Source organism: Cricetulus griseus, chromosome 2, assembly GCF_003668045.3.
Source record: "Cricetulus griseus strain 17A/GY chromosome 2, alternate assembly CriGri-PICRH-1.0, whole genome shotgun sequence".
Lineage (NCBI taxonomy): Eukaryota > Metazoa > Chordata > Mammalia > Rodentia > Cricetidae > Cricetulus > Cricetulus griseus.
In genome coordinates this window covers 34,270,807-34,296,452 of record NC_048595.1, presented here as the reverse complement: position 1 = coordinate 34,296,452, position 25,646 = coordinate 34,270,807, and the positions used below count along the sequence as shown (strand labels likewise).

General features: G+C 46.5%; 1 protein-coding gene across 7 annotated transcripts in view; it reads right to left on the bottom strand.

Moving 5' to 3' along the window:
- The window catches only part of St3gal3 (ST3 beta-galactoside alpha-2,3-sialyltransferase 3), a 215,611-nt gene that overhangs the window by 98,394 nt on the left and 91,571 nt on the right, over window positions 1-25,646 (bottom strand). For 5 of the 7 annotated variants that reach the window (XM_027399026.2, XM_027399025.2, XM_027399027.2 and 2 more), the window contains exons 3-4: window positions 25,263-25,310; window positions 900-942 (exon numbers count right to left, since the gene is read on the bottom strand). In XM_027399026.2, coding sequence (XP_027254827.1) covers window positions 900-942; window positions 25,263-25,310 — 91 coding nt within the window. The remainder of the gene's footprint in view (window positions 1-899; window positions 943-25,262; window positions 25,311-25,646) is intronic. The other 2 variants (XM_027399028.2, XM_027399030.2) reach the window with 1 other exon arrangement.

The window sequence follows — 25,646 nt, the reverse complement described above, 5'->3', positions numbered from 1 at the left end:
GAGTAAGTGATCTTGGGGTTTTCCAAGTGGCCTAGCAAGGAGAAGCAGTGTTGGGTGCAGGTACCAAACCTCTGAGAGGCAGACAGAAAGGTCGGCCTTTGGGAGGAAAGACAGCTCAGTGGGCAGATGTGGGAAACAAGCACAGGATTGCCTGGTGGGAGGGCATCTTTGACAGTTTCTCCATCCCTCCTGTTAGTATTCAGGCATCTGTACTGGCCTGTCCTTGGGGTTCTGACAGGATACACCTTCAGCTGCAGCCACTAAGAGCACCACCTGGCTATTCACTATGTTTACCTCTCTCTCTCTCTCTCTCTCTCTCTCTCTCTCTCTCTCTCCCTCCCTCCCTCTTTCTCTCTCTTTCTCTGTGTGTGTGTATGTCTGTCTTTCTGTGTGTGTCTCTCTCTCCCCCTTTCCCTCCCTCCCCTCTCTCTCCTTTCCCCTCCCTCTCTCCCTCTTTCCTCTTTGCTGCTGCTCCTGTCCAGTCTCCCCGTCCCCTTTCCCCTTTTTACGATCCCTTTCCCTAATAAAAAAAAACCTCTCTCCTTGAACCCTGTCACATGGTGTCTTTCTCTTGAGCGATGCTTTTCTTAAATAACAACACCTCCTACTCTGCTGGAAAAGCTATTCCAGTGCCCTACAGCCCCTCAAGCTCCTGCAGCGGCCTTCTGTAACGAGTCACCTGTGTCAGCCTAATGGCAGGCCTCACTTTGTGCCTGCCTTCCTGTCCTGCCCAGGCCCCTGTAGACAGGAACATGCTTGAAGATTCTGCTTGCAACCTGAGGAAGGAGCCCCAGGGAGTCCCCCCAAAACTAAAGGGATCACAGGGTGACCCTTCCAAGCTAGACCCTAATTCTTACAAAAGTCTACACCGAGACAAAGCACTTTCCCATTCTACTTACAGTTTAGAGTCGAGCTTCAGGAGAAAGCCCAGCCGATCATACTCTGAAAAGGCAAAGCAGAAAATGTCACTGAAAGCAAGCCACCGCTGCCACTGTGGGTTGCATTCCCAGATCTACACCATGGGGACAGGCAGTGCTTGGGAAAGAATACATAATTCAAATGCTTCAAAGAACAGAAATAAACACATATGCTATAAGCAATTTAGTCACATAATGTCTACTGAGTCTGAAGAGCCAGGTTCAGAAGTGGCTATCTTCCAGGTCTTCCTGGCCATCCAGTCCTATGTTAACTCAGAATTGCTTTCTGGGATAGACATGGTTGAAACTGAAATCTGGTCAATCAGAGACTGGACTCTGAAGAGATCTGATGCCATCTTTGATTCCTGAAAGCCCTGAGCACAGAATCTGTTCAGTGAGCCAGTCTCTGGTTAGCATCAGTGGTCAACTTGACACAACCCAGAGTTATCTCAGGGCATCTCATTTGGGGATTGTCTCAATCATAATGGCCTGTGGTCAGGTTCATGAAGCATTTTCCTAATTATTAATTGATATAGGAGGGTCCAGCCCACTGTGAGTGGTGGCACACTGTACAAAAGAAAGCTAGCCAAACAAACTAGGAGGAGCAAGTCAGTAAGCAGCACAACTCTGTGGTTTCTGTTTCAAACTCCTGCCTTGGCTTTGATGATGGACTATAGGATGAAATGAATCCTTCCTCCAAATCCAAGTTTTTTTTGTTGCTTTGTTTTTTTCAAGACAGGGTTTCTCTGTGTAGCCCTGGCTTTCCTGGAACTCATTCTGTAGACCAGGTTGGCCTCAAACTCTCAGAGATCTGTCTGTCTCTGCCTCTGCCTCTGCCTCTGCCTCTGCCTCTGCCTCTGCCTCTGGAGTGCTGGGATTAAAGGCATGTACTACGAGCCCTGGGCTCCCAAGCTGGCTTTAGTCAATGTTTTATCACAGCAACAGAAAGTAAACTAGAACAGCCAGGCCAACTGGAGTGAAGATGTGTCATCCACAAAATCCCCAGACCCCATAGCAGCAACTCTCGGTGTGGGAACCATGGAGAACTGTGGAATCCAGGACCGTAAAAAGGAGATTTAAGAACAAATATTGGCAAGATGCTCATAACGCATTGAAGTCACTAGCATTTTAATATTTTGCCTTGTTTTAAAGTGAGATTAAATTCGACTGTAGTGGTTTGAATGAGAATGTGCCCCCATTGGCTCCAGTATTTGAATGTTTGGTCCCTAGTTAGTGACACTGTTTGGGAAGGTTTAGGAGGTGTGGCCTTGCTGGAAGAGGGGCATCACTGGGAGTGGGCTCTGCCCTCTGTGCTTCCTGCTGAAGGTTGAATCCGTGAGCTCTCAGCTTCAATCTCTAGCTGCCATGCACCTCCATGACAGACTCTGATCTTCCCTCCGTAAGTTGCCTTGGTTATGGCGTTTTCTCACAGCAACTGAAAATTAACTAACACACAGTTGTAAACATCGTGTAGACCATGGGCTTCCAGAAAGGACTGGGCGGGGAAACAGTCAAGTGGAGCTGAGGGGAGGGGAGCATGCCGTGAGTGGATGTCCTTGGGCCCTGTTACTGCAGATTGCAGATCTGTCCCCAAGATTTTCCATAGCTCAAATGAAATACAAAGCACAGGATTCATGGCTCAGAGTTTCCATACAGTAAAGCAGGAGAACCCTAGCTGTTTCACTTCAAGAATATTCTCTGTGGCCTCAAAAAAAATTTTTTTTTGCACAAGGAAAATGACAGAAGTGCTATGGAGTTGTGGCTCCCACCACTGCTCAACGGTAGCAGTGTGTGTCTATGCCAAAGTAAGGTGTTTTATGAATGAGGCTGTCAGCTGGTCTGGCTCACTCGGAGGCCAAAATAAAACACCAAGACCCGAACTCAGAACAGAAAAGGCCAGGCAACAAGGCTTTCGAGGAACTCAAATTTTAATAAGCAGCGAATGGTCAAGAGAGAGAATTCATGCACACCAAAAAGTACCACAGAGAATCTGCTGGTACATATCTTTAGTCCCAGCACTTGGGAGGCCACAGAGTAAGTTCCAGGACAGTCGGTACTACACAGAGAAACCCTTGTCTTGAAAAACCAATAAAAAAAAAAAAAAAAACAAAAAAACAAAACCACAGAGTCATTCTGTGAGGCAATTAAGACAGGCACCTGGATGTTACAGTCAGAGGGCACTGATAGGACGGGTGTGTGTGTGTGTGTGTGTGTGTGTGTGTGTGTGTGTGTCTGTCTGTCTGTTTGTCTGTCTGTCTTTGTGTCTGTATGAGCACTTGTTTGCAGGTATCTGAGGAGGCCAGAAGAGGGCATTAGATCCCCTGGAGCTGGAGTTGCAGGTGGCTGTAAGCAACCCAATGTGGGTGCTGAGAGCCATACTCAGGTCCTCTCCAAGAGCAGCAAGCACTCTTAACCACTGAGCCATCTCAGTTGTCAGAGATGAAGAGACAGTTTGAAAAACTCCTTTGACAAGAACTGTTATGAACCCCACATCTCTGGAAGGCTGGGTATGTTGCCTTGTCTCTCACTCCAGGCTGGCTTTCAAATAATGCAGACACCGTGAGATGGGCTGCCATAGCAGGAGGGCTGCATGTGGGCTGGCCTACACTTCCACAAATGAGCTAAGGAATATTCTTTTAGTTCCTTCACCCACACATCTGCCTAGATCAGTGTTTCTCAACCTTCCTAATTCGGAGACCCTTTAATGCGGAGACCCCCAACCACAAAATTATTTTGTTGCTGCTCCTTTTTTTTGTTTTGTTTTGTTTTTCGAAACAGGGTTTCTCTGTATTGCTTTGGAGGCTGTCCTGGAACTCACTCTGTAGACGAGGCTGGCCTTGAATTCACAGAGATCTGCCTGCCTCTGCTTCCCGAGTGTTGGGATTAAAGGTGTGCACCACCAACGCCAGGCCTTGTTGCTACTTTCTAACTGTAATTTTGCTACTGTTATGAATCATAATGGAACCCACAGGTTGCAACCCACACCACAGGTTGAGAACCACTGGCCTAGAGGGTTCACAGAGAGGGCCCTCAGTCTCCAAAAGCAAAAGCAGACATCCAGATTTCTGGGAGCTGTGGAAATGAACACTAAGACTGAGGTGAGGCAGCCAAGATGAGCAAGCAGGAGCCTGCTGAATGCCCACAGGAGCACCCCAAGAGTCAACTTTAAACACATGCAGAATCCAGAGAGTGCAACACTCCCCCAGATTTTCCTTGTCTTCCTCTATAGCTATCCAAGGGAAGGAAGCCAGAGAGGGCAGCCAGAGATTGGAAGAGGACAGGAAGAAGACAGACAGCAAAGCCGGCCCCTACAGGCCAAGGCCCAATGTGTTAGTATTCAAGCATCAGTACTGGCCTGTCCTGTGCAGTCACGAAGCTCCCTTTTAAAAGGGCCCTGCCTACCTCCCATTCTCTTCCCCCTCTCTCTGTCTGTCCCCCCTCCCCTTTCCTCTCTCCTGCTACTCCTGTCCCCAGAGGCCAGTCTCCCCTGCTCCCCTTCCCCCATTTTACGAACCCTTTCTCCTAATAAAAAAACCCTCTGCTTGAACTCAGTGTTGCATAGTGTTTTCCTCTTGTGTGCTGCTTATTAAAAAAAAAATTACAACACAATGAGGTTCAATAAAGTAACTACAACTTAGTGCTGGGATTAAAGGTGTGCTCCACCACACCTGGCTTCAGAACTACAGCTCTGAATGAACTGAAAATCACATAAGACTACATGCTCCAATTCTGGACTTGTCAGTCAGACCTTCACTGGACTTGTACACTGAGAACAATAAGGGGACAGAAGGAGTCCAAACAAAAAAACATTTCTGTGGTTATTCGTGATGTGTCCTGCATTTTCATCTGCACTGGCGTAGGCAAATGGCAATTTACACCGTTAGTTATTTGGTTGCTCTTTTGGTTTTCTGTGGTACTGAGTGAGGAGAGAGGACCCAGAGCCACACCCATACTAGGCAAGCTGGGCTTGCACCCCAAACCAACAGGATGGTTTTAGGTTTAAATTGAGGGAAGGGCCAACTGCAGAGGTCACCTGGGACTGACAGAACCACAGTAGGCCAGCAGGCTGCCCCCCGGCTGGCCTCACTTTCCCCACAGGAGTTTTCATCACAACTTTCCAACGTGGCCACCAGCAACTGGTAGTTGGTATCTTTAGCATTGCCATGGAAAAGGAACAGCAATTCATCTCCTCTGTTCCTGATTTGGAAACCCCTAGGGAGGGATGGGCGTACACCAGGCTTGCAGCAGCACTTCACCTGCTCTCAGACACTGAGGAAGAGCTGGTGGAAGTGACAAGTCTCCATGGCACATGCAGGTTTACCAGAAGGAACGTGCCACACTGAGCAAAGGGCCCTTGAACAGTAGGAACAACCGCTGGCAATGTTTGCAGTAGTGACTCTGAGAAACAACGGGCCACAGGCCCCATTCTCTCTCCTCATTCGTCTTCCCTGATGGCCTCCTACATGAATCATGCTCACAGTGCTCCCTGAGCTCGCTCCTCTCACCACCTGGCTCCCCCCTCCGCCTCCTGCCTGAGAGAGGCCTGCTCTGCCCTGTGAGGCCTTGCTTTGCCTGAGGCTCTCCAGGGGCCCTGCTTCTGCTCTCAGGCCACCTGCCTGGAGAAAGAGAAGGGATATATCACACTGGTTTCACAGTCTTTCTTGATTCGGGGTTTGTGGAGGGTCTTGGATCTGTGGGTATTAATCAAATTTGGAAGACGAACAAGAAAAAAAAAAAAACCTGGATGTTACTTATTTAAAATATTTTTCTTTCTTCCTCTCTTTTTCAATTACAGATGAGGTTGCCGGAAGTCCCACGCTTTAAAAATTCTCTGCTCATTGTTTTCCTAGTAATTTTTCACTCCATTTCATTCTGAATAGTCTCTACTGATACATCTCCTAGTTCACTTCTCTTTTTTCCTACTGTATCTCACTGGTGGATGAGCCAGCCAGTATACTTTTTTTCCATCTCAGACACCATTCTTTTTATATCTAGTTCCTTTTTCATTTCCCAAGCCTTCCCTTAGTTCCCAAGCTTTCTCTGCATTCTTGAACATATGGAAAATGTTATAATGTCCTTGTCTGCTAATGCTGGCATTCAGATCAGGCTCTAGGCTTGCCTTTACTGATTGTTTTTTCTCCTCCTCTGGGATTCCATTCTCATCTTCTCCGGCAGCATCTGGCTGGTAGCCAGCCATATAAATTTTTACCTTGTTAGAACGTGGTACTTGGGGGGGGGGTAATTGTTTTGAGGTTGAATTAAATCCTTAGAAGCAGCTCAATCATTTCAACAAGGCTTGCTTGTAGGTCCTGTAGGTTGGAGTTGGAGGCAAGAGTGGCCTTAAGTCCAGGGCTAATTTTGCACCATCACTGATGCTGCCCCATTACTGAGGCGCCATTCTTTAGAGTACATTTTAGAATGCTCCGTATTTTATGAACTTTCCCCCACTATTCCCAACCCCAGGAGCCTCTCGATATTATTCTACATGTCTCTCTCCATGGTTCTGTCCTATTTCCTGTGATTTCCACATCTACTATCAGCTGAGCTGTCCAGGGGTCTCACTGCACACACACCTCCAGGGTTCTCTGTGGACTGGCCTCTCCTCTTGGGCAATCTGCCTTGCTTCCTCACCTTAGGAAGAGCTTGCTCTCTTCCCTTCACTGTGGCCTGGAACTGTCCTGGTATAGCTGGGGTGAGGGAAGGACTAGCTTCATTGGTTTCTCTTCTGTCAGAGCCCAGGATCCTTGCCTCAGGGTCTGTAAAACTTTTTTTCTATAGATTTTTGTGGGTTTTTTTTTCCCTGTCATTTTTTCTTTCTTCACTTTTTCCTTGTGCAGTCTATTCTTCACTCAGTTTATTGTGTCCAACTGTCCACTTCACCTAAACCAATCTCTCAGGAGCACCAGAGCGGCTGCGTCCTGGCCAGTGCTACTTACTGCACTGTCCAATCAAATAGTCGTTAGAGATGACAACTGAAGATGCCTACAGCTCATCCTTATCAGGGGCGTGCTACAGGTACCCCTACATTGTCACCCTCACACACACACACACACACACACACACACACACACACACACACACACACACCTGCGTGAGTGGTACCACTATTCACTATTCACAGGCTGGAAACCCAAGAGGAATTCTTGAGTCCTGCTCTTACCTTATCTCACCCAGTTAATCAGTTAATAAGAAGAAATTCCTATTTCACAAATTATGCCTTTCTCATCCCATGCCCTTTAATGATTTCTTTTTACTTCCGTCTCCAAAAGCCATGTCACGTGGCTTCTTTTCTGTGCTTTTCTACCATCTGTGACAGCTTCACTTCTCACCTGGATTGTGGCGGCTGCCTCCACTGCTCTCCCAACCTCCTAGCAGTTTCCCTGCACTGTAACCAGAGCTGTCTTTCTATACAAGACACTAACTGCTTTCAGCCTTTGCATAGACTCTGTTGTTGCTGGGATAAATCCCAATCCTTTCCTTTGCAAATTCTTCATGACTTGGTCCATATTGACCTCTTTTACTCTGTCGTTTTGTTCCCTGTACTATCTCTCCCTCCACATCCTACGATCTGGCCAGAAGGAACTATTTCCTATTCCTTATCATCTCCAGATCCTTGCACGTTTCCCCCTTTGTTATGAGAATTCCCGTTCCTCCTTTCCATTGGTTATTCTCTTTCCTTCCATGTGGTCTCACTATGCTGCCCACATTGCCCCCAAACTCAAGTGATCCCCCTGCCTCAGCCTCCCAAGGAGATACAGGCACACACCGCCACGCCCAGCTTGTCTTTCATTTCTCAACACAGACCCTGCTCCCTGAACCGGTGCCATTGCTCTTGTTAGCTCTCACCGCTGTAGACTATGCTGCCGCCTCTTAATCTGTCTTCTTTTTGGAGTCGGGATCTCACTATGCGGCCCTGAACTTGAGATCCTCCTGCCCCGGCCTCCTGAGCACTGAGGTTGCAGGTATAAGCCTCCAGGCTTGGTGTCCAACCTGCCTTCTTATCCACTCCCAGATGGGCAGCCTTTCTGCTTGAGAGCTACTACAAGTGTGTCCTCCTTAATGCCTGGTGTCCCTAGCTACACATAAACACCCCCCCCCCCACGCAAGCACAGTCCTCACCAAAGCTCAATTTATCAGGCAGTCTTGTATAAAAAGGAACTCTGTGGTGTGGCCTTTCCCTACCCTTCAACCTTGTCTTCTCCCTAGAGCTGAGTTCTGGCCATCTTGGCCTTCTTTCATTCATTTTTCCTGGGAAAGGAGTAGGGGGTTAGGCAGGGTCCCAGGATGTAGTCTAGGCTGGCTGTGTGCTCACAACCCTCCTGTCTCAACCTCTCCAGGGCTGGGATCACAGCACGCACTGCCACACTCAGCTGCCAGTTCTTGAGGAAACTGGGAGTTCTTTCAACATAGATTCTGCTTTTAAAGTGAGTGTCTCTTGCCTAAAAAAAAAAAAAATCCTAGCCTTTTTATTTGGTTATTTTCTGCATTCTTCAAACCCTGGCCTGATTCAAAGCTCTCTCTCTCTCTCTCTCTCTCTCTCTCTCTCTCTCTCTCTCTCTCTCTCTCTCCTCCTCCCTCCCTCCCTCCCTCCCTCTCTCTCTCTCTCTCTCTCTCTCTCTCTCTCTCTCTCTCTCTCAATTTTCCAGTCTGATCAGTTTCCCCTTTCTCCCTCCTCTCTTCCTAGTCCTTCTCCCCTACCCATTCCTTCTCCTTTCTCTCAGGAAAGGGCAGGCCTTCCTTGTACATCAGCCGCATGGCATATCAGGTTGCAGTAAGACTACACACCTCCTCTCCTATTAAGGCTGGATGAGGCAACCCAGTAGAGGAGGGGGTCACCAAAGAGGTAACAGAGTCAAAAGCAGCCCCTGTTCCCACTGTTAGGAGTCCCACAAGAAGACTAAGCTACACAATGGTAAAGTATGTGCAGAGGTCCAGGCCTTCTCTTATGGGGTATTTTTTCCCTTCGTAGGCAATCTCTCGCTCACACTCCGACATGGTGTAACTCTTCCTGTGTGGCTTGTAATTTCAGACCATCTGAGTGGTGTCCCTCCTCTGCTAGTCTAGAAGTACGTAAGGAAGCACTGTGAAGGCTTCTCTGGTTTTCTCACTGCTGTGCTGGGCTGGTTAGCTTTTGTCAACTTGACACAGACAGGTCTGAAGACATAAACTCACTGAGAAAACGCCTCTCTTGGGAGTGCCTGCAGCAAGTCTGTGGGCCATGTTCTTGGTTCTCAGTTGATGCTGGAGTTCTGCTCACTGGACGTTGTGCCACCCCTGGGTAGGTGGCTGAACAAGCCAGTGAACAGTTGCATTCCTCCATGGACGCTGCTTCAGTTCCTGCCTCTGGGTTCTTGCCCTGAATTCACTGATGGACTATAAGCTGTAAGCTGAAATAAACCAATTGCTTGTCCTGGTGTCTCACCACAGCAATAGAAAGCAAACTGAGACATGTACTGCTGTGCTTGACATGTTAGGGGCATGCTGGCAGGTCCTGCCTTCTCTGACCTCACCTGTAAGCTAGGCACTACCACTCCTCTGTGCTCTCCACCCAACCCACAGACCTTACTGCCTTTTGGTCATTGTTTGCTTGCAAGCTTTGAAAGCAAATCCAGTGATCTTGTGCTCTTTTAGAAATCTGTCTCTTGGTTTCCCGCAGGGAACTGCTCTACTGCAGGCAAGTGTCAGGGTTGTCAACAGGCTGTGTGCCCACAGCTCGGGCACCTGACAAATTAGATTCGATGGATTCTATTTCTCCCTTAAGTTATTGACAGTCAAGAGAAAAAAAAAAAAAACATGCTGAGGAACTGAACCATTTGTTCTTCGACCTGGACCCACAGAGTTGCCCTTCACATTCCTTGGGACTGAGTGTTTGATTTGGTTTTTCATTCCATAGGAACTTGAGCCCTGCTGATAAATTCCCTTTATTAAATATTAGCCCAAGGCACTTGCTGCTGCTTGTACTTAAATATTGCTACATTGCTGACTTCCATGAATGGGACGGACAGACAGACAGACAACACACACACACACACACACACACACACACACACGAGGCAGAGCTCACCCCTTCATCTCTATCACTTAGCATGTGGTCTGGTGAAGATTTGGATCTCCATAAATATGTTGAAAGAGTGGTGTGACCAGGGGATCCCAAGAACTAGCCTGGGACCTGGATTCTCTGTCCTTTTTGACTTGTGTTAAGAGGGCAGTGTTAGTTGGTGACCACAGTGGCAGGCACAGTCTGCAGCCTCTCTGGATCAATCATCTTTCACAACAGACTGCCTTGTTCTGATTCTCAGCCCATCTAGGTGATGACATTGTAGACACTTAGCCAATGAGGATTTCCCCGTGACTCTTTTTAGGCATAAATGTCCACTTCTCTGTTTCATTCCCCTTGTGTTGCATTTTCAAGTTCTGATTTTTGGTTGGGTGGTGGTGGTGGCACACACCTTTAGAATCCCAGCACTGGGGAGGCAGAGGCAGGTGGATCCCTTGAGTTTGAGGCCAGTCTGATCCACAGAGTGAGTTTCAGGACAGCCAGGGTTACACAGAGAAACCCTGTAGTGAAAAACACATTCTGACTTTTGCCCCGGGGTTCCCTCTGAGAACATCTGTCCTGTCAGCATATCATTTCTAAAAGCCTGAACTGGAGCCTCCTCCACAAGGGCCTCCCAGAGCTTCACACTTTACACAGGTGAGTTCTGGGAATTAAGTGCCCGTGGCTGTCTACAAAGGAAACACTACTTTGAGCATACCAATGCTTCCGGGTCAATTTGCCTCTCGGGGAGCCTACAGGAAGGTCCAGGTCTCACCACCTTGAGCACAAATCTGCACTAATGTCAGAAGATTCTGGGGCTCCTGAGTCTACCAGGCACATAAGCACCAACAGCAGCAAGTGGCTGGTGCAGCAGTGAGGCGAAGGCCCATTTTCCCAGACGCCACAGCAGCAAGCCATCGGCTACACACTGAAGGAGAGATGTTTAGTCTCTTGGTGGCTTAGGTCTCCTGCCTCAGCCAGGCCAGAAAGTGCAGGATAACACAATCCACCAACCAAGGAGCATACATGTGTACTGGGCCTTGCTCCCAACAGGAAGTGGCCTGGGGGATGCAAGGCTCTTCTCTTCTCTAGCACCTGCACCAGGTCAGAGTGCAAAGTGCTTTTTCAGATGCTGAAAGTCTTTGATGTAAGCCATCAACTCTTCCATGGTTCCTACAAGAGGATTAAGTATGCCTCTGAGTTATAGTAAGAGTCATATAAAGTACTGGGGCAAAACACCCTAGAGAATACATTCAAACTCCTGGAAGGTTCAGAAACTGGACCTAAACAAAAGCAGCTCATGCGCAAACTGTGTGTATGCGCCGAATAAGGAACACACATCCCTTTACTGAGCAAGAACAGAACTACCAGGGAACCTCAATTGGTCTGCTATCATTATATTAGGAAGCACACGAGCCACTGAAAAATCAGACTGTAAAACCAGTGGGGATTCAGGAGGTTTGCACAGAGTAATTACGAACTGTGAATCAACTGAGGGGCAGAGAGCCCCACCCCTTCCAAGTCTGCATCAGCAATTTCTGAAAAGACAGACGAGGAGGCCCAATCCTAGTCTAATTAAAAGTTAAGTTCTGGGGGCCTGCTTTTTCCTTGCTATTACTTTTCCTGGGAATGCACACATGGAACCCCTGCTAATGAAACACGCGGCTCCTTGAAGCGGCTTGCTTGCTCGCATTCCTGAGATGTCTGCCAGGCTCTGGGCTCTCAAAATCCCAAATTCTGGCCATTTTCTTTCAGTAAAAACAGTGTTTTGAGAGAGCTGGGTAGTTTGGCTGGTGACAGCCACACAAGGGCGTTGGTGGTGCATGCCTTTAATCCCAGCACTCGGGAGGCAGAGGCAGGTGGATCTCTGTGAGTTTGAGGCCAGCCTGGTCTACAGACAGAGTTCTAGGACAGGCTCCAAAACAATACAGAGAAACCCTGTCTCGAAAAAACAAAACAACCTCTATCCTCAGTAGATAGCAAGGCTGGCAGGCACACTTCCTATTTCATCACAGAATACTAAGAAGACATGCAGTCAAGGGTAGGATCTAATAAATGTCAGAACTGCTGGGCGGGTGTAGCTCAGTGATAGAGGACTTGCCTGACATTCTGGAGGCCCCGGTTTCAATTTGCAACAGTGCAAACAAACAAACTCCTTCATCAAAAACCGGTTCTGTCTTTTTAAAACTTTAAAATTTTTCTGGATGTGCTAATACACCAATGCCTTTAACTCTATCATTCCGGAAGTAGAAGCAAGCAGACCTCTGCGAGTTTGAGCCAGCCTAATATACACAGAAGCTCCTGGCCAGCCAGAGAGTTACATGGTAAGACTCTGTCTCAAAACAAAAATACACTTCCCACAAAACAGAACAAAACAAAACAAACAAAAAATCCAGGTGTGTGTCCACAAAGAATATGCCAGAGAGACAAGTGCAGGCTACCACTGTTGCTTTGTTTCAAAAAAAGCAAAAGATCAACTGTGCTGGGCAGTGGTAGCACATGCCTTTAATCCCAGCACTTGGGAGGCAGAGGCAGGCAGAGCTCTGTGAATTTGAGGCCAGCCTGGTCTACATAGTGAGTTCCAGGACAGCCAAGGCTACACAGAGAAACTCTGTCCAAAAAAAAAAAAAAAAAATCAACTGTGGTGGTGATACATTTAATGAAAATATCTCTTCCATTTTAAGATACCTGAACAAATTTTGCTGAACCTCACAGCTGAGCTAATAACACACCTCACAATCACTTAAGACTTGGCCTGTGGGGCAGCAGAGATGGCTTAGTGGTTAAGAGCACTGACTGCTCTTCCAGAAGACTTGGGTTCAATTCTCAGCCCCCACATGGCAGCTTACAACTGTCTTTAACTCCAGTTCCAGGGCATCTGACACCCTCACACAGACATGCATGCAGGCTAAACACCAATGCAATATATATATGTGTGTGTGTGTGTGTGTGTGTGTGTGTGTGTGTGTGTGTGTGTGTGTGTGTGTGTTGTGTGTGTGTGTGTGTGTGTGTGTGTGTGTGTGTGTGTGTGTTTATGTGTATATGTATATATAAAATCTTTGGTCTGCTGTCCTACTGTGTACTCAGACTGTTTAACCTGCCTTTAAGAGAACAATGTAACAACCAACCTTCCTTCCTTTGGGTTCCATGTAATTAGCTTTAAAAAAAATACTTATTATTACTTATTTATATAACATGTGTATGTCTGGTATGAGGAGGTCAGAGGGGCATCAGATCCCTTAGAGCTGGAGTTACAGGATGTTGTGAACTGCCTGATGTAGGGGCTGAGAATTAAACTGGTTCTCTGCAAGAAAAAATTGTGCTCTTAGCGACTGAGCCATCTCTCTGGCCTTCCCCAATCCCATGTAATTAGCTTTTACAACCTAAGCTAATGCACAGCTTCAACATTTTTGTTATAACAATAATAAATATTTTCTCAATGCCCTGTGCATATACCCCGACTCCCTTCCTCTTCATCTTAGAATGAAACACAGATGTTCTCACTCTACCTATATTCTGAAACAGAAACCATCAGAACTATGTTACGCTGCAAGGTCCAATTCTAGGCAACAGGAAACCCTCATCAAAGTTCCTGAAGGTGGGAGTGACAGCAAAGCCTCAACCTCAACTACTGAGCATCAAATGGAATTCCCACTAATAGCACTGATGGTGGTTTGAATGAGAATGTCCCCACAGTCTCAGGCATTTGAATACTTAGCCCCATTTGTTGGAGCTCTTTGGGAGGCATGTCACCGGAGGTAGCAGTAAGAGTTTTAAGGTTTACACCATTTCAAGTTCAACTTGTTTCCTGCTTGTGGTTCCAGACGTGAGCCCCCAGCTCAGCTCCAGCCACCATGCTTCCACTCTGCCATCATGGACTCTAACCATCTGGAACCATAAGCCCAATAAACTCTCCTTCTATAAGCGGCCTTGGTCATGGTGGTTTTTTTTGTTTTTGTTTTGTTTTGTTTTTATCACATCAACAGAAAAGTAATTCATACAGAGCCTAACGTGCTAAGCATGCCAGTCTTGTGTAAGCCCTTCCTTTTCTCATTCTACAGAACACCACACATACCCATCAGCTGACATGGGACCATGACTGAGTAAGCAACCCCTGCTGATGACAACCTTACCTCCCATCTAGAACAGTTTAAAGGAACACTAATGAGGTACATAAAGGTCAATATTTTATGGGACTATAAAGCTATCGGTTCTATCAGATAATCCCAATTCTTCACATTATTATTATTATTTTGAGACAAGGTCTTACTGTATAATCCCAACTGGCCGGGAGCTGGCTATGTCATCCAAGATGACCTTGAACTCACAGAGATCTATCTGTCTCTGCCTCTTGGGTATTGGGATTAAAGGTGTGTACCTAGCTAGCCATCTTCAAATTTTGAGTCACAAACACGAATAGGCAAAATGGTCCATCAGGTAGGCAAACAACTCATACATGAGAAGGGGCTTCACCCATTTTTCTTTCTCATGGTCACTGGCTTCCCATAGCTCAGCTATGATGAATTCCCAAGTGCAAAGGGCGCAGCAGCATATGGAGGAACGGTTGTACCCAAAATAGAGCTTTCACTTCCAAAGAACTGTAAGCCTCCCATAAAAGCTACATTAAATAAACATAAACACTCTATGCCAAGGCCAGCTGGGAGGACACAGAGGGCAACAGGTCCAAATGGCTGTCAAACACGCAGAGTGAGAGAACAGACTGAGGGGAGCTACTGTTTCCTCACATCTAACACTTTGTACTCTGACCGCTCTCCCTGCTGCCACGGACACCTTCAAATTCATCTTTCCACCCACGAAGCACGAATCCTTTTCTTTTTCCAGATGAGGCGAATGAAAGGGGATACCCTATGCTTGAGATCCCCAACCACTAAGTGGACTGGCAGGGAAGCTGCTTATTCCTTCCTCAGTCCATGTGGGCTCCCCGGGAAACCATGAAGAGCAGACCCTCATCTTAGGACAGCTGCACGAGAGCAACTGTGTTCTGTTCCCTCTATTCCCTGTCCCAAGGGCCATGTCCAAGGATCCGGCCACGCCAGCATGAATCATGGGAGTCAGAGGGGGTTTCGAGAGGGGCTGGTCAAAGTGCAAATGACTCCCACATTATCTCCAGTCCGGGGAAATAAACCACAACATGAGATCAATTTATCAACGACAAACTAAAATAGGAAAGCAGTTTTATAAAACACAGAGAATCCCACTGACCTAGACTAAATTAACTGACCCAGGAAAATAACTCAGATATTCACAAACTGAAATCCAGTCCCAACTGGATATGTATATGCTGGTATGGGGGAGGCAAGGTCTTCTGACGGGACAGAGTCCCCTGTGGCTGACTGACTTGTCCACAGCAGGGCTAGGCTCTAGTGGGGTACTGTGGGGAGTGGAACTTCCCTGGACTCAAGTCTGTCAACACAGGCAGATAGGCTTCCCCCCACAGCAGAGATCTCTCTACACCCACCTCCCTCTGTCCTGAGAAAACCAGGGCCAAATTCAATACTGTTCATAACACCAAGTGAGAGCCTTATGTCCCCTGCAAGGCCACCTTCATTCAGCTACAGGATTATGAGTGACAGCGTGGCAAAAGAGCATGACTCACTCTGCAGTTTGTACTTTAAACTTCATGGAGCTTATGACAGGGCAGCAAACCTGACTGCTTTGGTGTGAGTGTCCCCCAAGGTTCATACAAAGGAAGCAAACCCCAGTCCAGCAGTATGAAGAGGCAGGGCGGTTATGGAATGATAGGTCAAGAGGGCTCTACCCTCACTAACAGCACTAGTGTCCTTACAACACAGATTTCAGGGTCCTGTCTGCACCTTCTGTTGTGTGAAGACACACAATGGGGGAAAGTAGCTTTGGCGAATGAGCTGTCACCAGACTCTGAATGTGCTGGCTCCTTGATCTTGGACTTTCCAGCCTTCAGAACTTCAAGGAAGTTGTACACGCCTTTAATCCCAGCGCTCGGGAGGCAGAGGCAGGCGGATCTCAGTGAGTTCAAGGCAGCCTGGTCTACAGAGAGTTCCAGGACAGCCAGCACTGTTACACAGAGAAACTGTCTCAAAAAATCCCCCAAAACCCAACCCCCCCCAAAAAAACCAAAACCCAAAAAACTTCAAGGAATAAATGTCTTATTTATAACTTGTACTGCTTAAAGTATTTTTATTATAAAGATGAATGGACTAAGATTATCAAAAAAATAAGAGTTCCCTCTCCAGACAAAAACAATACATTTTTTCAGTCATAAATCAATACACACTCAGGAAGCAGAGGCAGAAGGATCTATGTGAGTTCAAGTCCAACCTGTCCTACAGAGCAAGTGCCTGGGCAGGCTCCAAAGCTACACAGAGAAACCCTGTCTTGAACGCCCCCCCCCCAAAAAAAAACCCAAACAATACACACTCAATCTAGAAACCAAATCAGGGCCGGGGATATGGCTGACTGGGTAAAAGACTTGCCATGCAAACCTGATGACCCAAGTTCAAGCCTATGATCCATCCCATGGTCAGAGGAGAGTGCCAGCTCCTGAAAGTTGTTTTCTGACCTCCACATGCATGCCACATCACACACACACACACACACACACACACACACACACACACTAATAATAATAATAAAACAATAATCAAATAAATTAACTTTAAAAAGCCAATTTAGGGATGGCTAGGGGCAGGTGGGATGTTGGGGGGGAGGGGAGGGAGAGGGAGAAGGGATTGACGTCTGAAGCAAGCTTGTTCCTAATTTGAACTAATAAAATAAAATAAAAATTTAAAAAAGCCAATTTAGAAAAAAAAAGAAATCTTATAAGCAGTAAAGCAGGAACCATGTGCCATTCCCATCACCTAAAGTTAACTGCTGCATTTTGGTGACTATTGAAATCTCTTGTCATTGCTATGGATGTGCATGTGTGCATACGATTCTACTTACACATGGCCTATATTACATGCTGGTTTATACCATGATATCCAGGACATGCTCTATGCAATGAATAAAAAACCCTTAAATCATCCTTTTTTTTTTTTTTTTTAAGGTAGGGTCTCCTGTAGCCCTGGCTGGCTTTCTACTGCCCAAGCATTGGGGTTACGGGTATGTGCTACTATACCAGGCTCTAATTATCTTTTTTCTTTCTTGACACAGTGTCTCTTGATTATGTAGCCCTGGCTGCCCTGAAACTCACAAATCCACCTGCCTCTGTCTCTGGAGTGCTGGGATTAAAGGCTCCCCAACTCTTGACTGTTAATACAAAACCCACCTCAGACACAAATGTTCTTATGGCTTCATAGACTGCTGTCTAAACTGCTGGCCTTTTGTCTTAATTGGCTTAAGCTACATAATAATTGATTTGGTAACTTGAAAAATTGAACATAAGAAGTCATCGAGATGGCTCAGTGAGAAAGATGTTTGCCACCATGTCTGACCACCTGAGTTTGAACCCCAGTTCCGAGTATGAAAGGACAGACTCTCCCCAGTAGTTATCCCCACTTTACCATTACTGCTGTGGTAGTGCATACCCAGCCCCCGCCACAAACACATACTAAATTTTTTTAATTTTAAGTAAAACATTAGAGGCAATAATTCTCACTTAATAAATAATGATATACGCACACACGAGAATAATATGGTTGTTTAAAGTGAGGATTTAGAGTTGAGCAGGGTGGTACACACCTTTAATTCTATAACTCTCTGTGTTTGATGCCATCCTGGTCTACAGAGTGAGTTCCAGGACAGCTAGGGCTACACAGAGAAACCCTGTCTTAAAACAAACAAAAAATAATGGGGACACAGTGGGATGTCTCTGTCTCTGTCTGTCTCTCTCTGTCTCTCTCTGTCTCTCTGTCTCTCTCTCTGTCTCTCTCTCTGTCTCTCTCTCTCTCTCTCTCGTGTGTGTGTGTGTGTGTGTGTGTGTGTGTGTGTGTGTGTGTGTGTGTGTGAGTTCATGTGTAGATGCACTCATACTTACACACATGCACCTGCCTTTTTAAAAGAAATATTTACCAGGAACTTATTACATGCCAAGAGCTGTTTTTACCAAAATGCACAAGGCCCTTGGTCAAATGCCATCCACAGTATAGTAAGGGAGGCTGACAATGCAAATGGGGACAGCCAATTTGGGTGCATGCTGGGGATGAATGGAGGCATAGCTTTCTAGACAAGGAATGGTTGTCTGAAGAGACAGATTGCCTTGGATAAAGTGATTGTCCTGTGTGGTGACATCGAGCAGTGGAGACAGTCATGCCATGCCGGAGGTAAGTAAGAGCAGTGTGGAAAGAACAAAGGCCCCCTGAGGCTGAAGGAGCCCTGGGATCTTCAAGGAGCAAGAGCACCACGGCTGGCAGGCAGCAAAGGGCACAGACACCAAAGTGAAATCATGGAGGTGAGTAAGTCGGTTAGGACCGTGGTCAGCGTGCGATGTGACAGTGGGAACAAGGCAGCACCGTGCTTTATGTTCCAGAAGACTGCCCCGGCTGCACTGAGAAAGGCCTCCAGAAGGCACGCAGCCTAGGGAAATGGTTACTGGTCCAGGGCAGAGGAGCCAGGACCTTGGACAGTGATGCTAGGAGGAAGTGGCAGAAGGAGCCATTCTGAAGTGGGGGCTGGTCTCCTGAAGAGAAGAAGACAATGAAGACTCTGGACTTGTGGCTTGAAGAGCGAGGTCTGGAGGGAAAGAGAGGGAGGAAGTGCTTTACAGATGGTCCGTAAGTGATTCGCTGGGCTTTTCCATGAGTATCTGATTTGGGGGAGTTCGAAACTTTTAACATCTTTTTCATTGTCTGTGTTTTAACCTCACAATTAACATTTGTGTTTTGACCTTAGGTCTTGTATCTGGCTAAACTCATACAGCTCTAGGAGTCTGGAGAACATTTAGCATATTCTATGGGATTTTCAATGTGTGACAATGAAGAGAGAGTTTAGCTTCTTTCTTGCTAACCTACATCCTGGTCTCACTTCACCACTATCTGGAACTTTCAGGACCCTGACTTCAGGCATGGGGGGTGTAGTTCCTTGTAGGTGCCCTACATCAGAATAGAGACAGTTCTTTCTTAAAACAAACAAACAAACAAACAAAAAACAAAACAAAAAAACCCTTTGATTAGTTCTTAGTTCTTTGAGAAGTTCTTACACTGTATTTTAATCATATTCACTCTCTCTTAAAGAAGTTCCTTTCTGACTGCCGAGCTGTTTCTTCATGAATAGACGTTGAATTTGTTTCTTTAACTGATGGTGTCATACAGTTGGTTTAATTAAAAAGTATTTTTGAGATAGCATCTCATTGTATCTTAGATTGACCTCAAACTGGCTATGTAGTCAAGAATGACTCTGAATTGATCTCTGCCTCCACCTCTCAAGTGCTGGGATAACAGGTGTGCACCATCAAGCCTAGTTTATGCCATCCAGGGCTTCAGGAATGTAAGCAAGCACTTTACAGACTGCCATGCCTCTCAGCCTGATCACACAGTAATTTCTGTTTGTTTGGTTGGTTGGTTGGTTTTGTTTTTTTTTGTTTGCTTAGTTTTGTTTTTTAAGACAGGGTTTCTCTGTGTAGCCCTAGCTATCCTTGAACTCACTATGTAGATCAGGCTGGTCTTGGAATTTACAGAGATCCACCTGCCTCTGCCTCCTGAGTGCTAGGATTAAAGGCATGCGCCACCACTGCCTGGCCGGATCACAAAGGTTTTTGTTGTAGATAATTAACATGGGAGATTACATGGACTGATTTTAAGTGATATTTGGCCATAAAGTTTAGGTTTCAGGCAGTCTTTCTTCTAATGTTTGTCTGGCAAGCACTCTCTCCATCTGGCACCCGATGCCCAGCTGATGAATTCTCTAGCATTCTCAAACAAGCCTCGGTCCAGGAGCAAACCCTCCACCCTGACCCCAGGAGCCATTAACTTAGTTTAGATTGGATTGTTAATTCCTTTCTTTTATTCTTTCCCCTCCTTCCTTTCTTTCTTTCTTTCTTTCTTTCTTTCTTTCTTTCTTTCTTTCTTTCTTTCTTTCTTTCAGTTTTGGTTTTTTGAGACAGGGTTTTTCTGTGTAGCTTTGTTTGTCTTGTAGACCAGGCTGGCCTTGAACTTACAGAGATCTACCTTCCTCTGCCTCCTGAGTGTTGGAAGTAAAGGTGTGCTCCACCACTGCCTGACTGGACTGGATTGTTCCTGCCCCCCACCCAGGTACACTGACTCCTCCTCTGCCACCCCCATTCTGTTATTGTATAGATCTTAAGGACTTGGTTACAGTATTTGTTTATTCATTTACTCCTATTGCTGAGGCGTCCCCCTTTCCTATTAGTTTCAGCAGTGTTTGCCGTGACTTTGGGGCATTTTTACCCTAGGTAGAGTTTGGTAGGACTTCCCCATGTCTGTACAATCGTTGGTTGCCTTTTCCCATGCAAGTTGAGATTTCTCTGGTTCTTTATATATAAGATGATTAGTTTTGGCTCATATCCTGGATTATTTTAATATTGTGTTATGAAACCCAAGATCTTGTTTGAATCCAGTGGAGGGTGTTATTTTTGTTTTAGGAGACAATCGAGCAGGCTGGGTTTGGGCAGCAAGTCCTGACCAGCTTTCTGTGGGTTGTGGTTTAACTAGGCTCCACTTTCAAGCCTTTTGACTGTCTTCTGTGTGCGCCACCCAGTGTCCAGCTGACCCTTGGAGGCCATCTGTCCCTTGGAGGATTGAGAAAGCCTTTGTTCGGAGGTGCTTTCCGTTGGCAAGCCACTCCATTTCTTTGTTGTCTCCCCTGTGAGCTCTGGTTCCCCTCATTCTTGGTCCCCTCATTCTTGGTCCTTTGGCCAAAAAGCCAGGGCCTCAGTCACCACAGTCTCTGGTGAATTTTCTAGACTGCTGGCCACAGTCAGAGGCCATTTCCTGGAGTGGTTTCTTGGGAGTCCATGGCTGGGCTGTGGACTTCCAGGACGTGGGACACTGAGGGAAACTGGAAGCACACTGCCAGTCTGCTAATACATTAAGTTCTGGTATTCTTCCCAACCTGTCTGCTATGACTAATGTTTCAGAGCCTCAAACAGCTATGAAGTGCATTCTGTCCAAGCCATTAGCGGCACTCGGTGACAGAGACATGGGAGTGCATCTACTCCTTATCTCGGATGGAATCTTGCTTTCCTACATTTAATTACTCATGTGAAGGAAAGGACATAAAATAGGGATTAAATCCAAAGCTGTTTTGCTAAGATACTAAAGCTTTTTTGGCAATATGGTTTGCCCAATGCTACGGAAAGTCCTTCCACATAAAACAATCAAGTGGCCACTGAGGGAAACCTGCCCAGCTCCCCCTGCTTTCAGGCATGATGCAAAGCAGAAGACTGCTGGTCAAGGTTCCTTGAGAGCATGACCAAGGTGGAACTAACCACCTAGGGCATCCAGCAGGCGACGTCAGGAAAACAGAATGGGTCCTAATCTAAGTCTGAGTTTGTACATGATTTGTCCTCTGTGAAGATGTTATAACAAAACCCATTGTTTTGTACGCTCATTAAAAAAAAGAAAATCTGGGGCTGGAGAGACGGCTCAGCAGTGAAGAGCACATACTGCTTCCAGAAGAGCAGAGTCCAGTTCCTGGCACCCAGGCTGGATGGCTCACAACTGTCTGAGACTGGACATCCGATGGATGAGAGGCCTCTGCCCACTATGGGCACCTGCATGCATGTGTACACACCTACCCAAATACACAATTTAATATTTTTTAAAAAATCTTAAAAGAAATAAAGCTGACTTTTGATCAGTTAATCCTCTACTACAAGAGAGTTAGAGAAAAAAGAATCCAAGACTTCAGTCTTTTTCCTCTTTCACAGTGGAACATGTACAAACCCAGGAGCCTGTGCTGCTTAGTTTTCTCTCAACCTGACACAAGCTATAATCATCTGGGAAGAGGGACTCTGAATAGAGAAAATGGCTGTGTGAGATTGGCTTGTAGGACACTGTCAGGCATTTTCTTGGCTAATGAGCGGTGTGGGAGGGCCCAGCCCACTGTATGCCATAACCAACTCTCAGCAGGTGGTCCTGAGTTGTATAAGGAGGCAGGCCGAGCAAGCCAAGGGGAAGCAAGCCATTGAACAGCACCCCACCTCCACCCGCCCCCCCCACCCCCACACACACATACTGCCCAGCGCTTCTTCATCAGCTCCTGCCTCCAGGTTCCTCACCTGCCTGAGTTCCTGTCCTGACTTCCTTCAGTGATGCACTATGATTGGATGAGGAAGCCAAATAAACCCTTTCCTCCCCTAGTTGCTTTTGGTCATGGTGTTTCACCACAGCAATAGGAACCCTGGCTAAGAAAGACCTATACCTCTTGATCCACAATTATTTACAAATCAAGCTTAATGTACATTTTATAATTCCTGGGGAGATGGAGGCAAAGCACTAAAATCCCCCTGAAAATTAATGAAAAGAGAAAAAAAAAAAAAAACAACAGGAACTACTTGGACAAGAATATGGACTGTGGAACCAGAATGCCTGCACTGAAGGCCAGCTCTGCTACTTACCTATTTGATGTTGGAAAAAGCCCTTCCCTTCTCTGTATGTCAATTTCCTTAGCTGAAGAAGCAGAGAGGGCTAATAACAACATCTATCTTACTTGGCTGAGTGAAAGGGCTGAGAAATCTTTCTGACACACAATGACATCCCATAAATATTAACTGTCCCCTCCTCTTGTTTCCAGGCAAGCGCTGCTGTGGCATGCCTGGGTTATGGCTTTTGCATATATAGAAGAGTATGTAAAATGCTGTTAATGTACTGCCTAACGAGTTACTGTGAAAGGGATATTCTCCTAACCCCTACTCAGGTCACTAGAGAGAACATTCCAGTTCTGAGATGCTCCCACCACTACCCCAGCTATGATGGAATTCAATCTCTTATTTGTCCTTACTGTTTTAACACTGCATTGTGCATCCAAACAAATATGGTTTCATTTTGCCTTTGAAGTTCATACAAATGGAAGCCAGTATATATTCTCTGCTGTCTCTCTCTCTTTTTTTTTTTTAAAGACTCATCCATGTTATTGTTGAGCATGTAACTCAGTGGTAGCAATACTTGCCTGGCTCACACAAAGCCCAAGATTCACTTCCTAGCACCACAAAAATGAAATAAAATAAATAACACTTTTAATTTTTTTCCTGTCTCTTGGAGCAGGGCTTGGTAGCACACAGCTACAATACCAGCACTTGGAAGTCTGAGGCAAGAGGAGTGCTGCAAGCTGGAAGCCACCCTGGCTACATAGGGAGTGCCCAGCCAGCTAGAAGGGGGGCACCAAGTGGCATCACAGGCATATAACCTAGAGGCAGAGGCAAGGGCGTTGCCACAAGTTTGAAAATAGCCTGTTTTACAAAGAGAGCTCCACAGAAGCCAGGGTGCTATCTCTACAGAAGGATTCCGTAGCAAGATCATGTCTCAAAAATAAAAATTTAAATTTAAAAAGGTAAGATAAAATAAAAAGAAAACCTTATTTATCTATGTTGTCAAGTCTATGTATAACTCACTCATTTTTTTTCTGTTTCATACCAATATGACATTTGTGTATTCACAGCTGTTCCCTAAATGGGTTGTTTTGGGGTCTTACAATTCTGAATATTGCCTGGAACTGGGAGAGCCACTTTCCTGACCTGAGTGAGGCTGGGTCAAAGGGCCGTGTGCCAATTAGTGTGTCTTACACTGTAAATACAGGAAGGGAGGGAGTGTGCCTGCCTGTGACTGCCACAAGAGCATGCATGGGTATGAATGCAAACGTGGAGCATATCTGAATAGATATTAGCAGCTGTCCCTGCAGCGAAGGTGTCTGGAGGAGGAACTGTCAGGGTGTGTGTGGTTCAGATTTACCTACATATATATCACTATCGTCTCTTTTGACGTGATTATGCAAACTTGAGACTTGCTTCTGCTCCATCGTGGCCCTGGGACTGTCAAAGCTATCACATTTTGTTTGGATGTGTAATGATATCTTAGTGGGATTCCAATCTTCACTTTCTTGGATACTAATGTAATTAAAAACCTTTCCATAGGTTTAGTGACCTCTTTTCAGAAATGTTTTTCAAGTCTTCTGTTCATTTCTGTACTGGGTTTTTGTTTTTTCTTTTCCCTCTCTGCAGCCCTGGCTATCCTGAAACTCACTCTGTAGATCATCAAGTCTTCTGCCCATTTCTGTACTGGGTTGCTCATTCTATGTGTTTCAGGACAGTTAGGGAACTCAAAGCTAGTGTGAGGGATAAACCACCGAGGGACATAGAAAACACTGACACAGACACATCTTCCCGTGCTGGGCAGATGGTGGGAAGAACTTTCCTCTTGTCCTCTCTACCACAACTGCCTGAGCCTTGTGAACATGAATGAATCATGTATGAGGTCAGCGGACGAGTTTTACCCACCCTCCAGAGGCCAGGCAGGCCTCCCTTCTCCCTGGTAATCAGGGTGGCACCCAGTATGAAGTGGACTGTCTTCACCTAGGGATGCCCTTCCCCTGGTACAAAGTTCTTCTGAGGTTCCACCCCCCCCACCCCCTTGGGAACTGAGGAATTGAAGCAGCTGTCCTTCCTGCTCTGCCAACAGAACTGAGAGATGGGGTGGGAAGACTGCTTCAGACCGGGACAGCCACCTCCTGCCCTCAGTGAGTCTGGGTCAAAATAGTGTGTGCCAAATAGCATGTCCTGCACTGTAAACACAGGAGGGGATGGTTGTCTGACTGCGACTGGCACGGGCAGGTGCAGCCACTCCCGCCCCTGGAGCTCTCTACCAGAGCACATGGGTGTGTAAGTGAGGGCACGTCCTCAGGAAGCTGGGCTGCCCCAGCAGCGTGGCGTTCTGCAGGTGAGCACTGATGGTTATCTATCGTGCTTGGAGCTGGTGGTCTGGCAAAGTCCTCTGCCCTACTCTGAGACGGGCATGCGCTCAGAGATTAAACACCCTCTCACACGAAACGGGACAGTTCTGTGAGGAAAAACCATCAGCTACAAGTCCCAGTGCAAACTTTTTTTTTTTTTTTTTAAGATAGGATCTCACTATGTAGCCCTGGCTGGCCTGGGACTCCTCATGTACACCAGGCTGGCCTCAAACTCATGGAGATCCACCTGTCTCTGCCTGTGCCCCCCACCCCCACGCCCATCTCAGTGACCCTTGTTTCACACGGAGAAGTCCCTCTTCTTCTCCCTCCATGGTGAAGCCCTGGGGACTTTCCCATAATCCTGCGGATCTCTTGCCCTCCTCCAGGACCCCCAGCTCCTCAGGCTTCACCACAAACATGGCCAGTACTAAGGGCTGAGAAGATGATAGAGGGGGGAGAATTGGTACCTGTGCCTAGTGTTTGTCCAGCGGAGTCAAGGGAAAGAAGCAATGAATCTGCAACACAAGAGGACAAGTTCATGTCTTTCTTCTTTGTCAGACAAGTGCCTGCTGGCTCCACCCAGACCCTGTGGCAGGCTAAAAGCACTAGCCCCTCCCCTTTGGCCACACCCTTATATTCATATGCATGTTTGTTTACTATTCCCAACTCCCCCCCCAATAAAACCCTGAAAGTAATGAATGATAATTTATAGCATATGCTGGAAAAATAAAGTGGAGATGTCAAAGACAGGGAAGATATTAAATGGCGGGGAAGCGGTTAGTATGCAAAACACATGCCACCAGGGCCTTTGCAAACACAGCAGGCAGAGTCAAGGTGGGTATGAGCTCTGA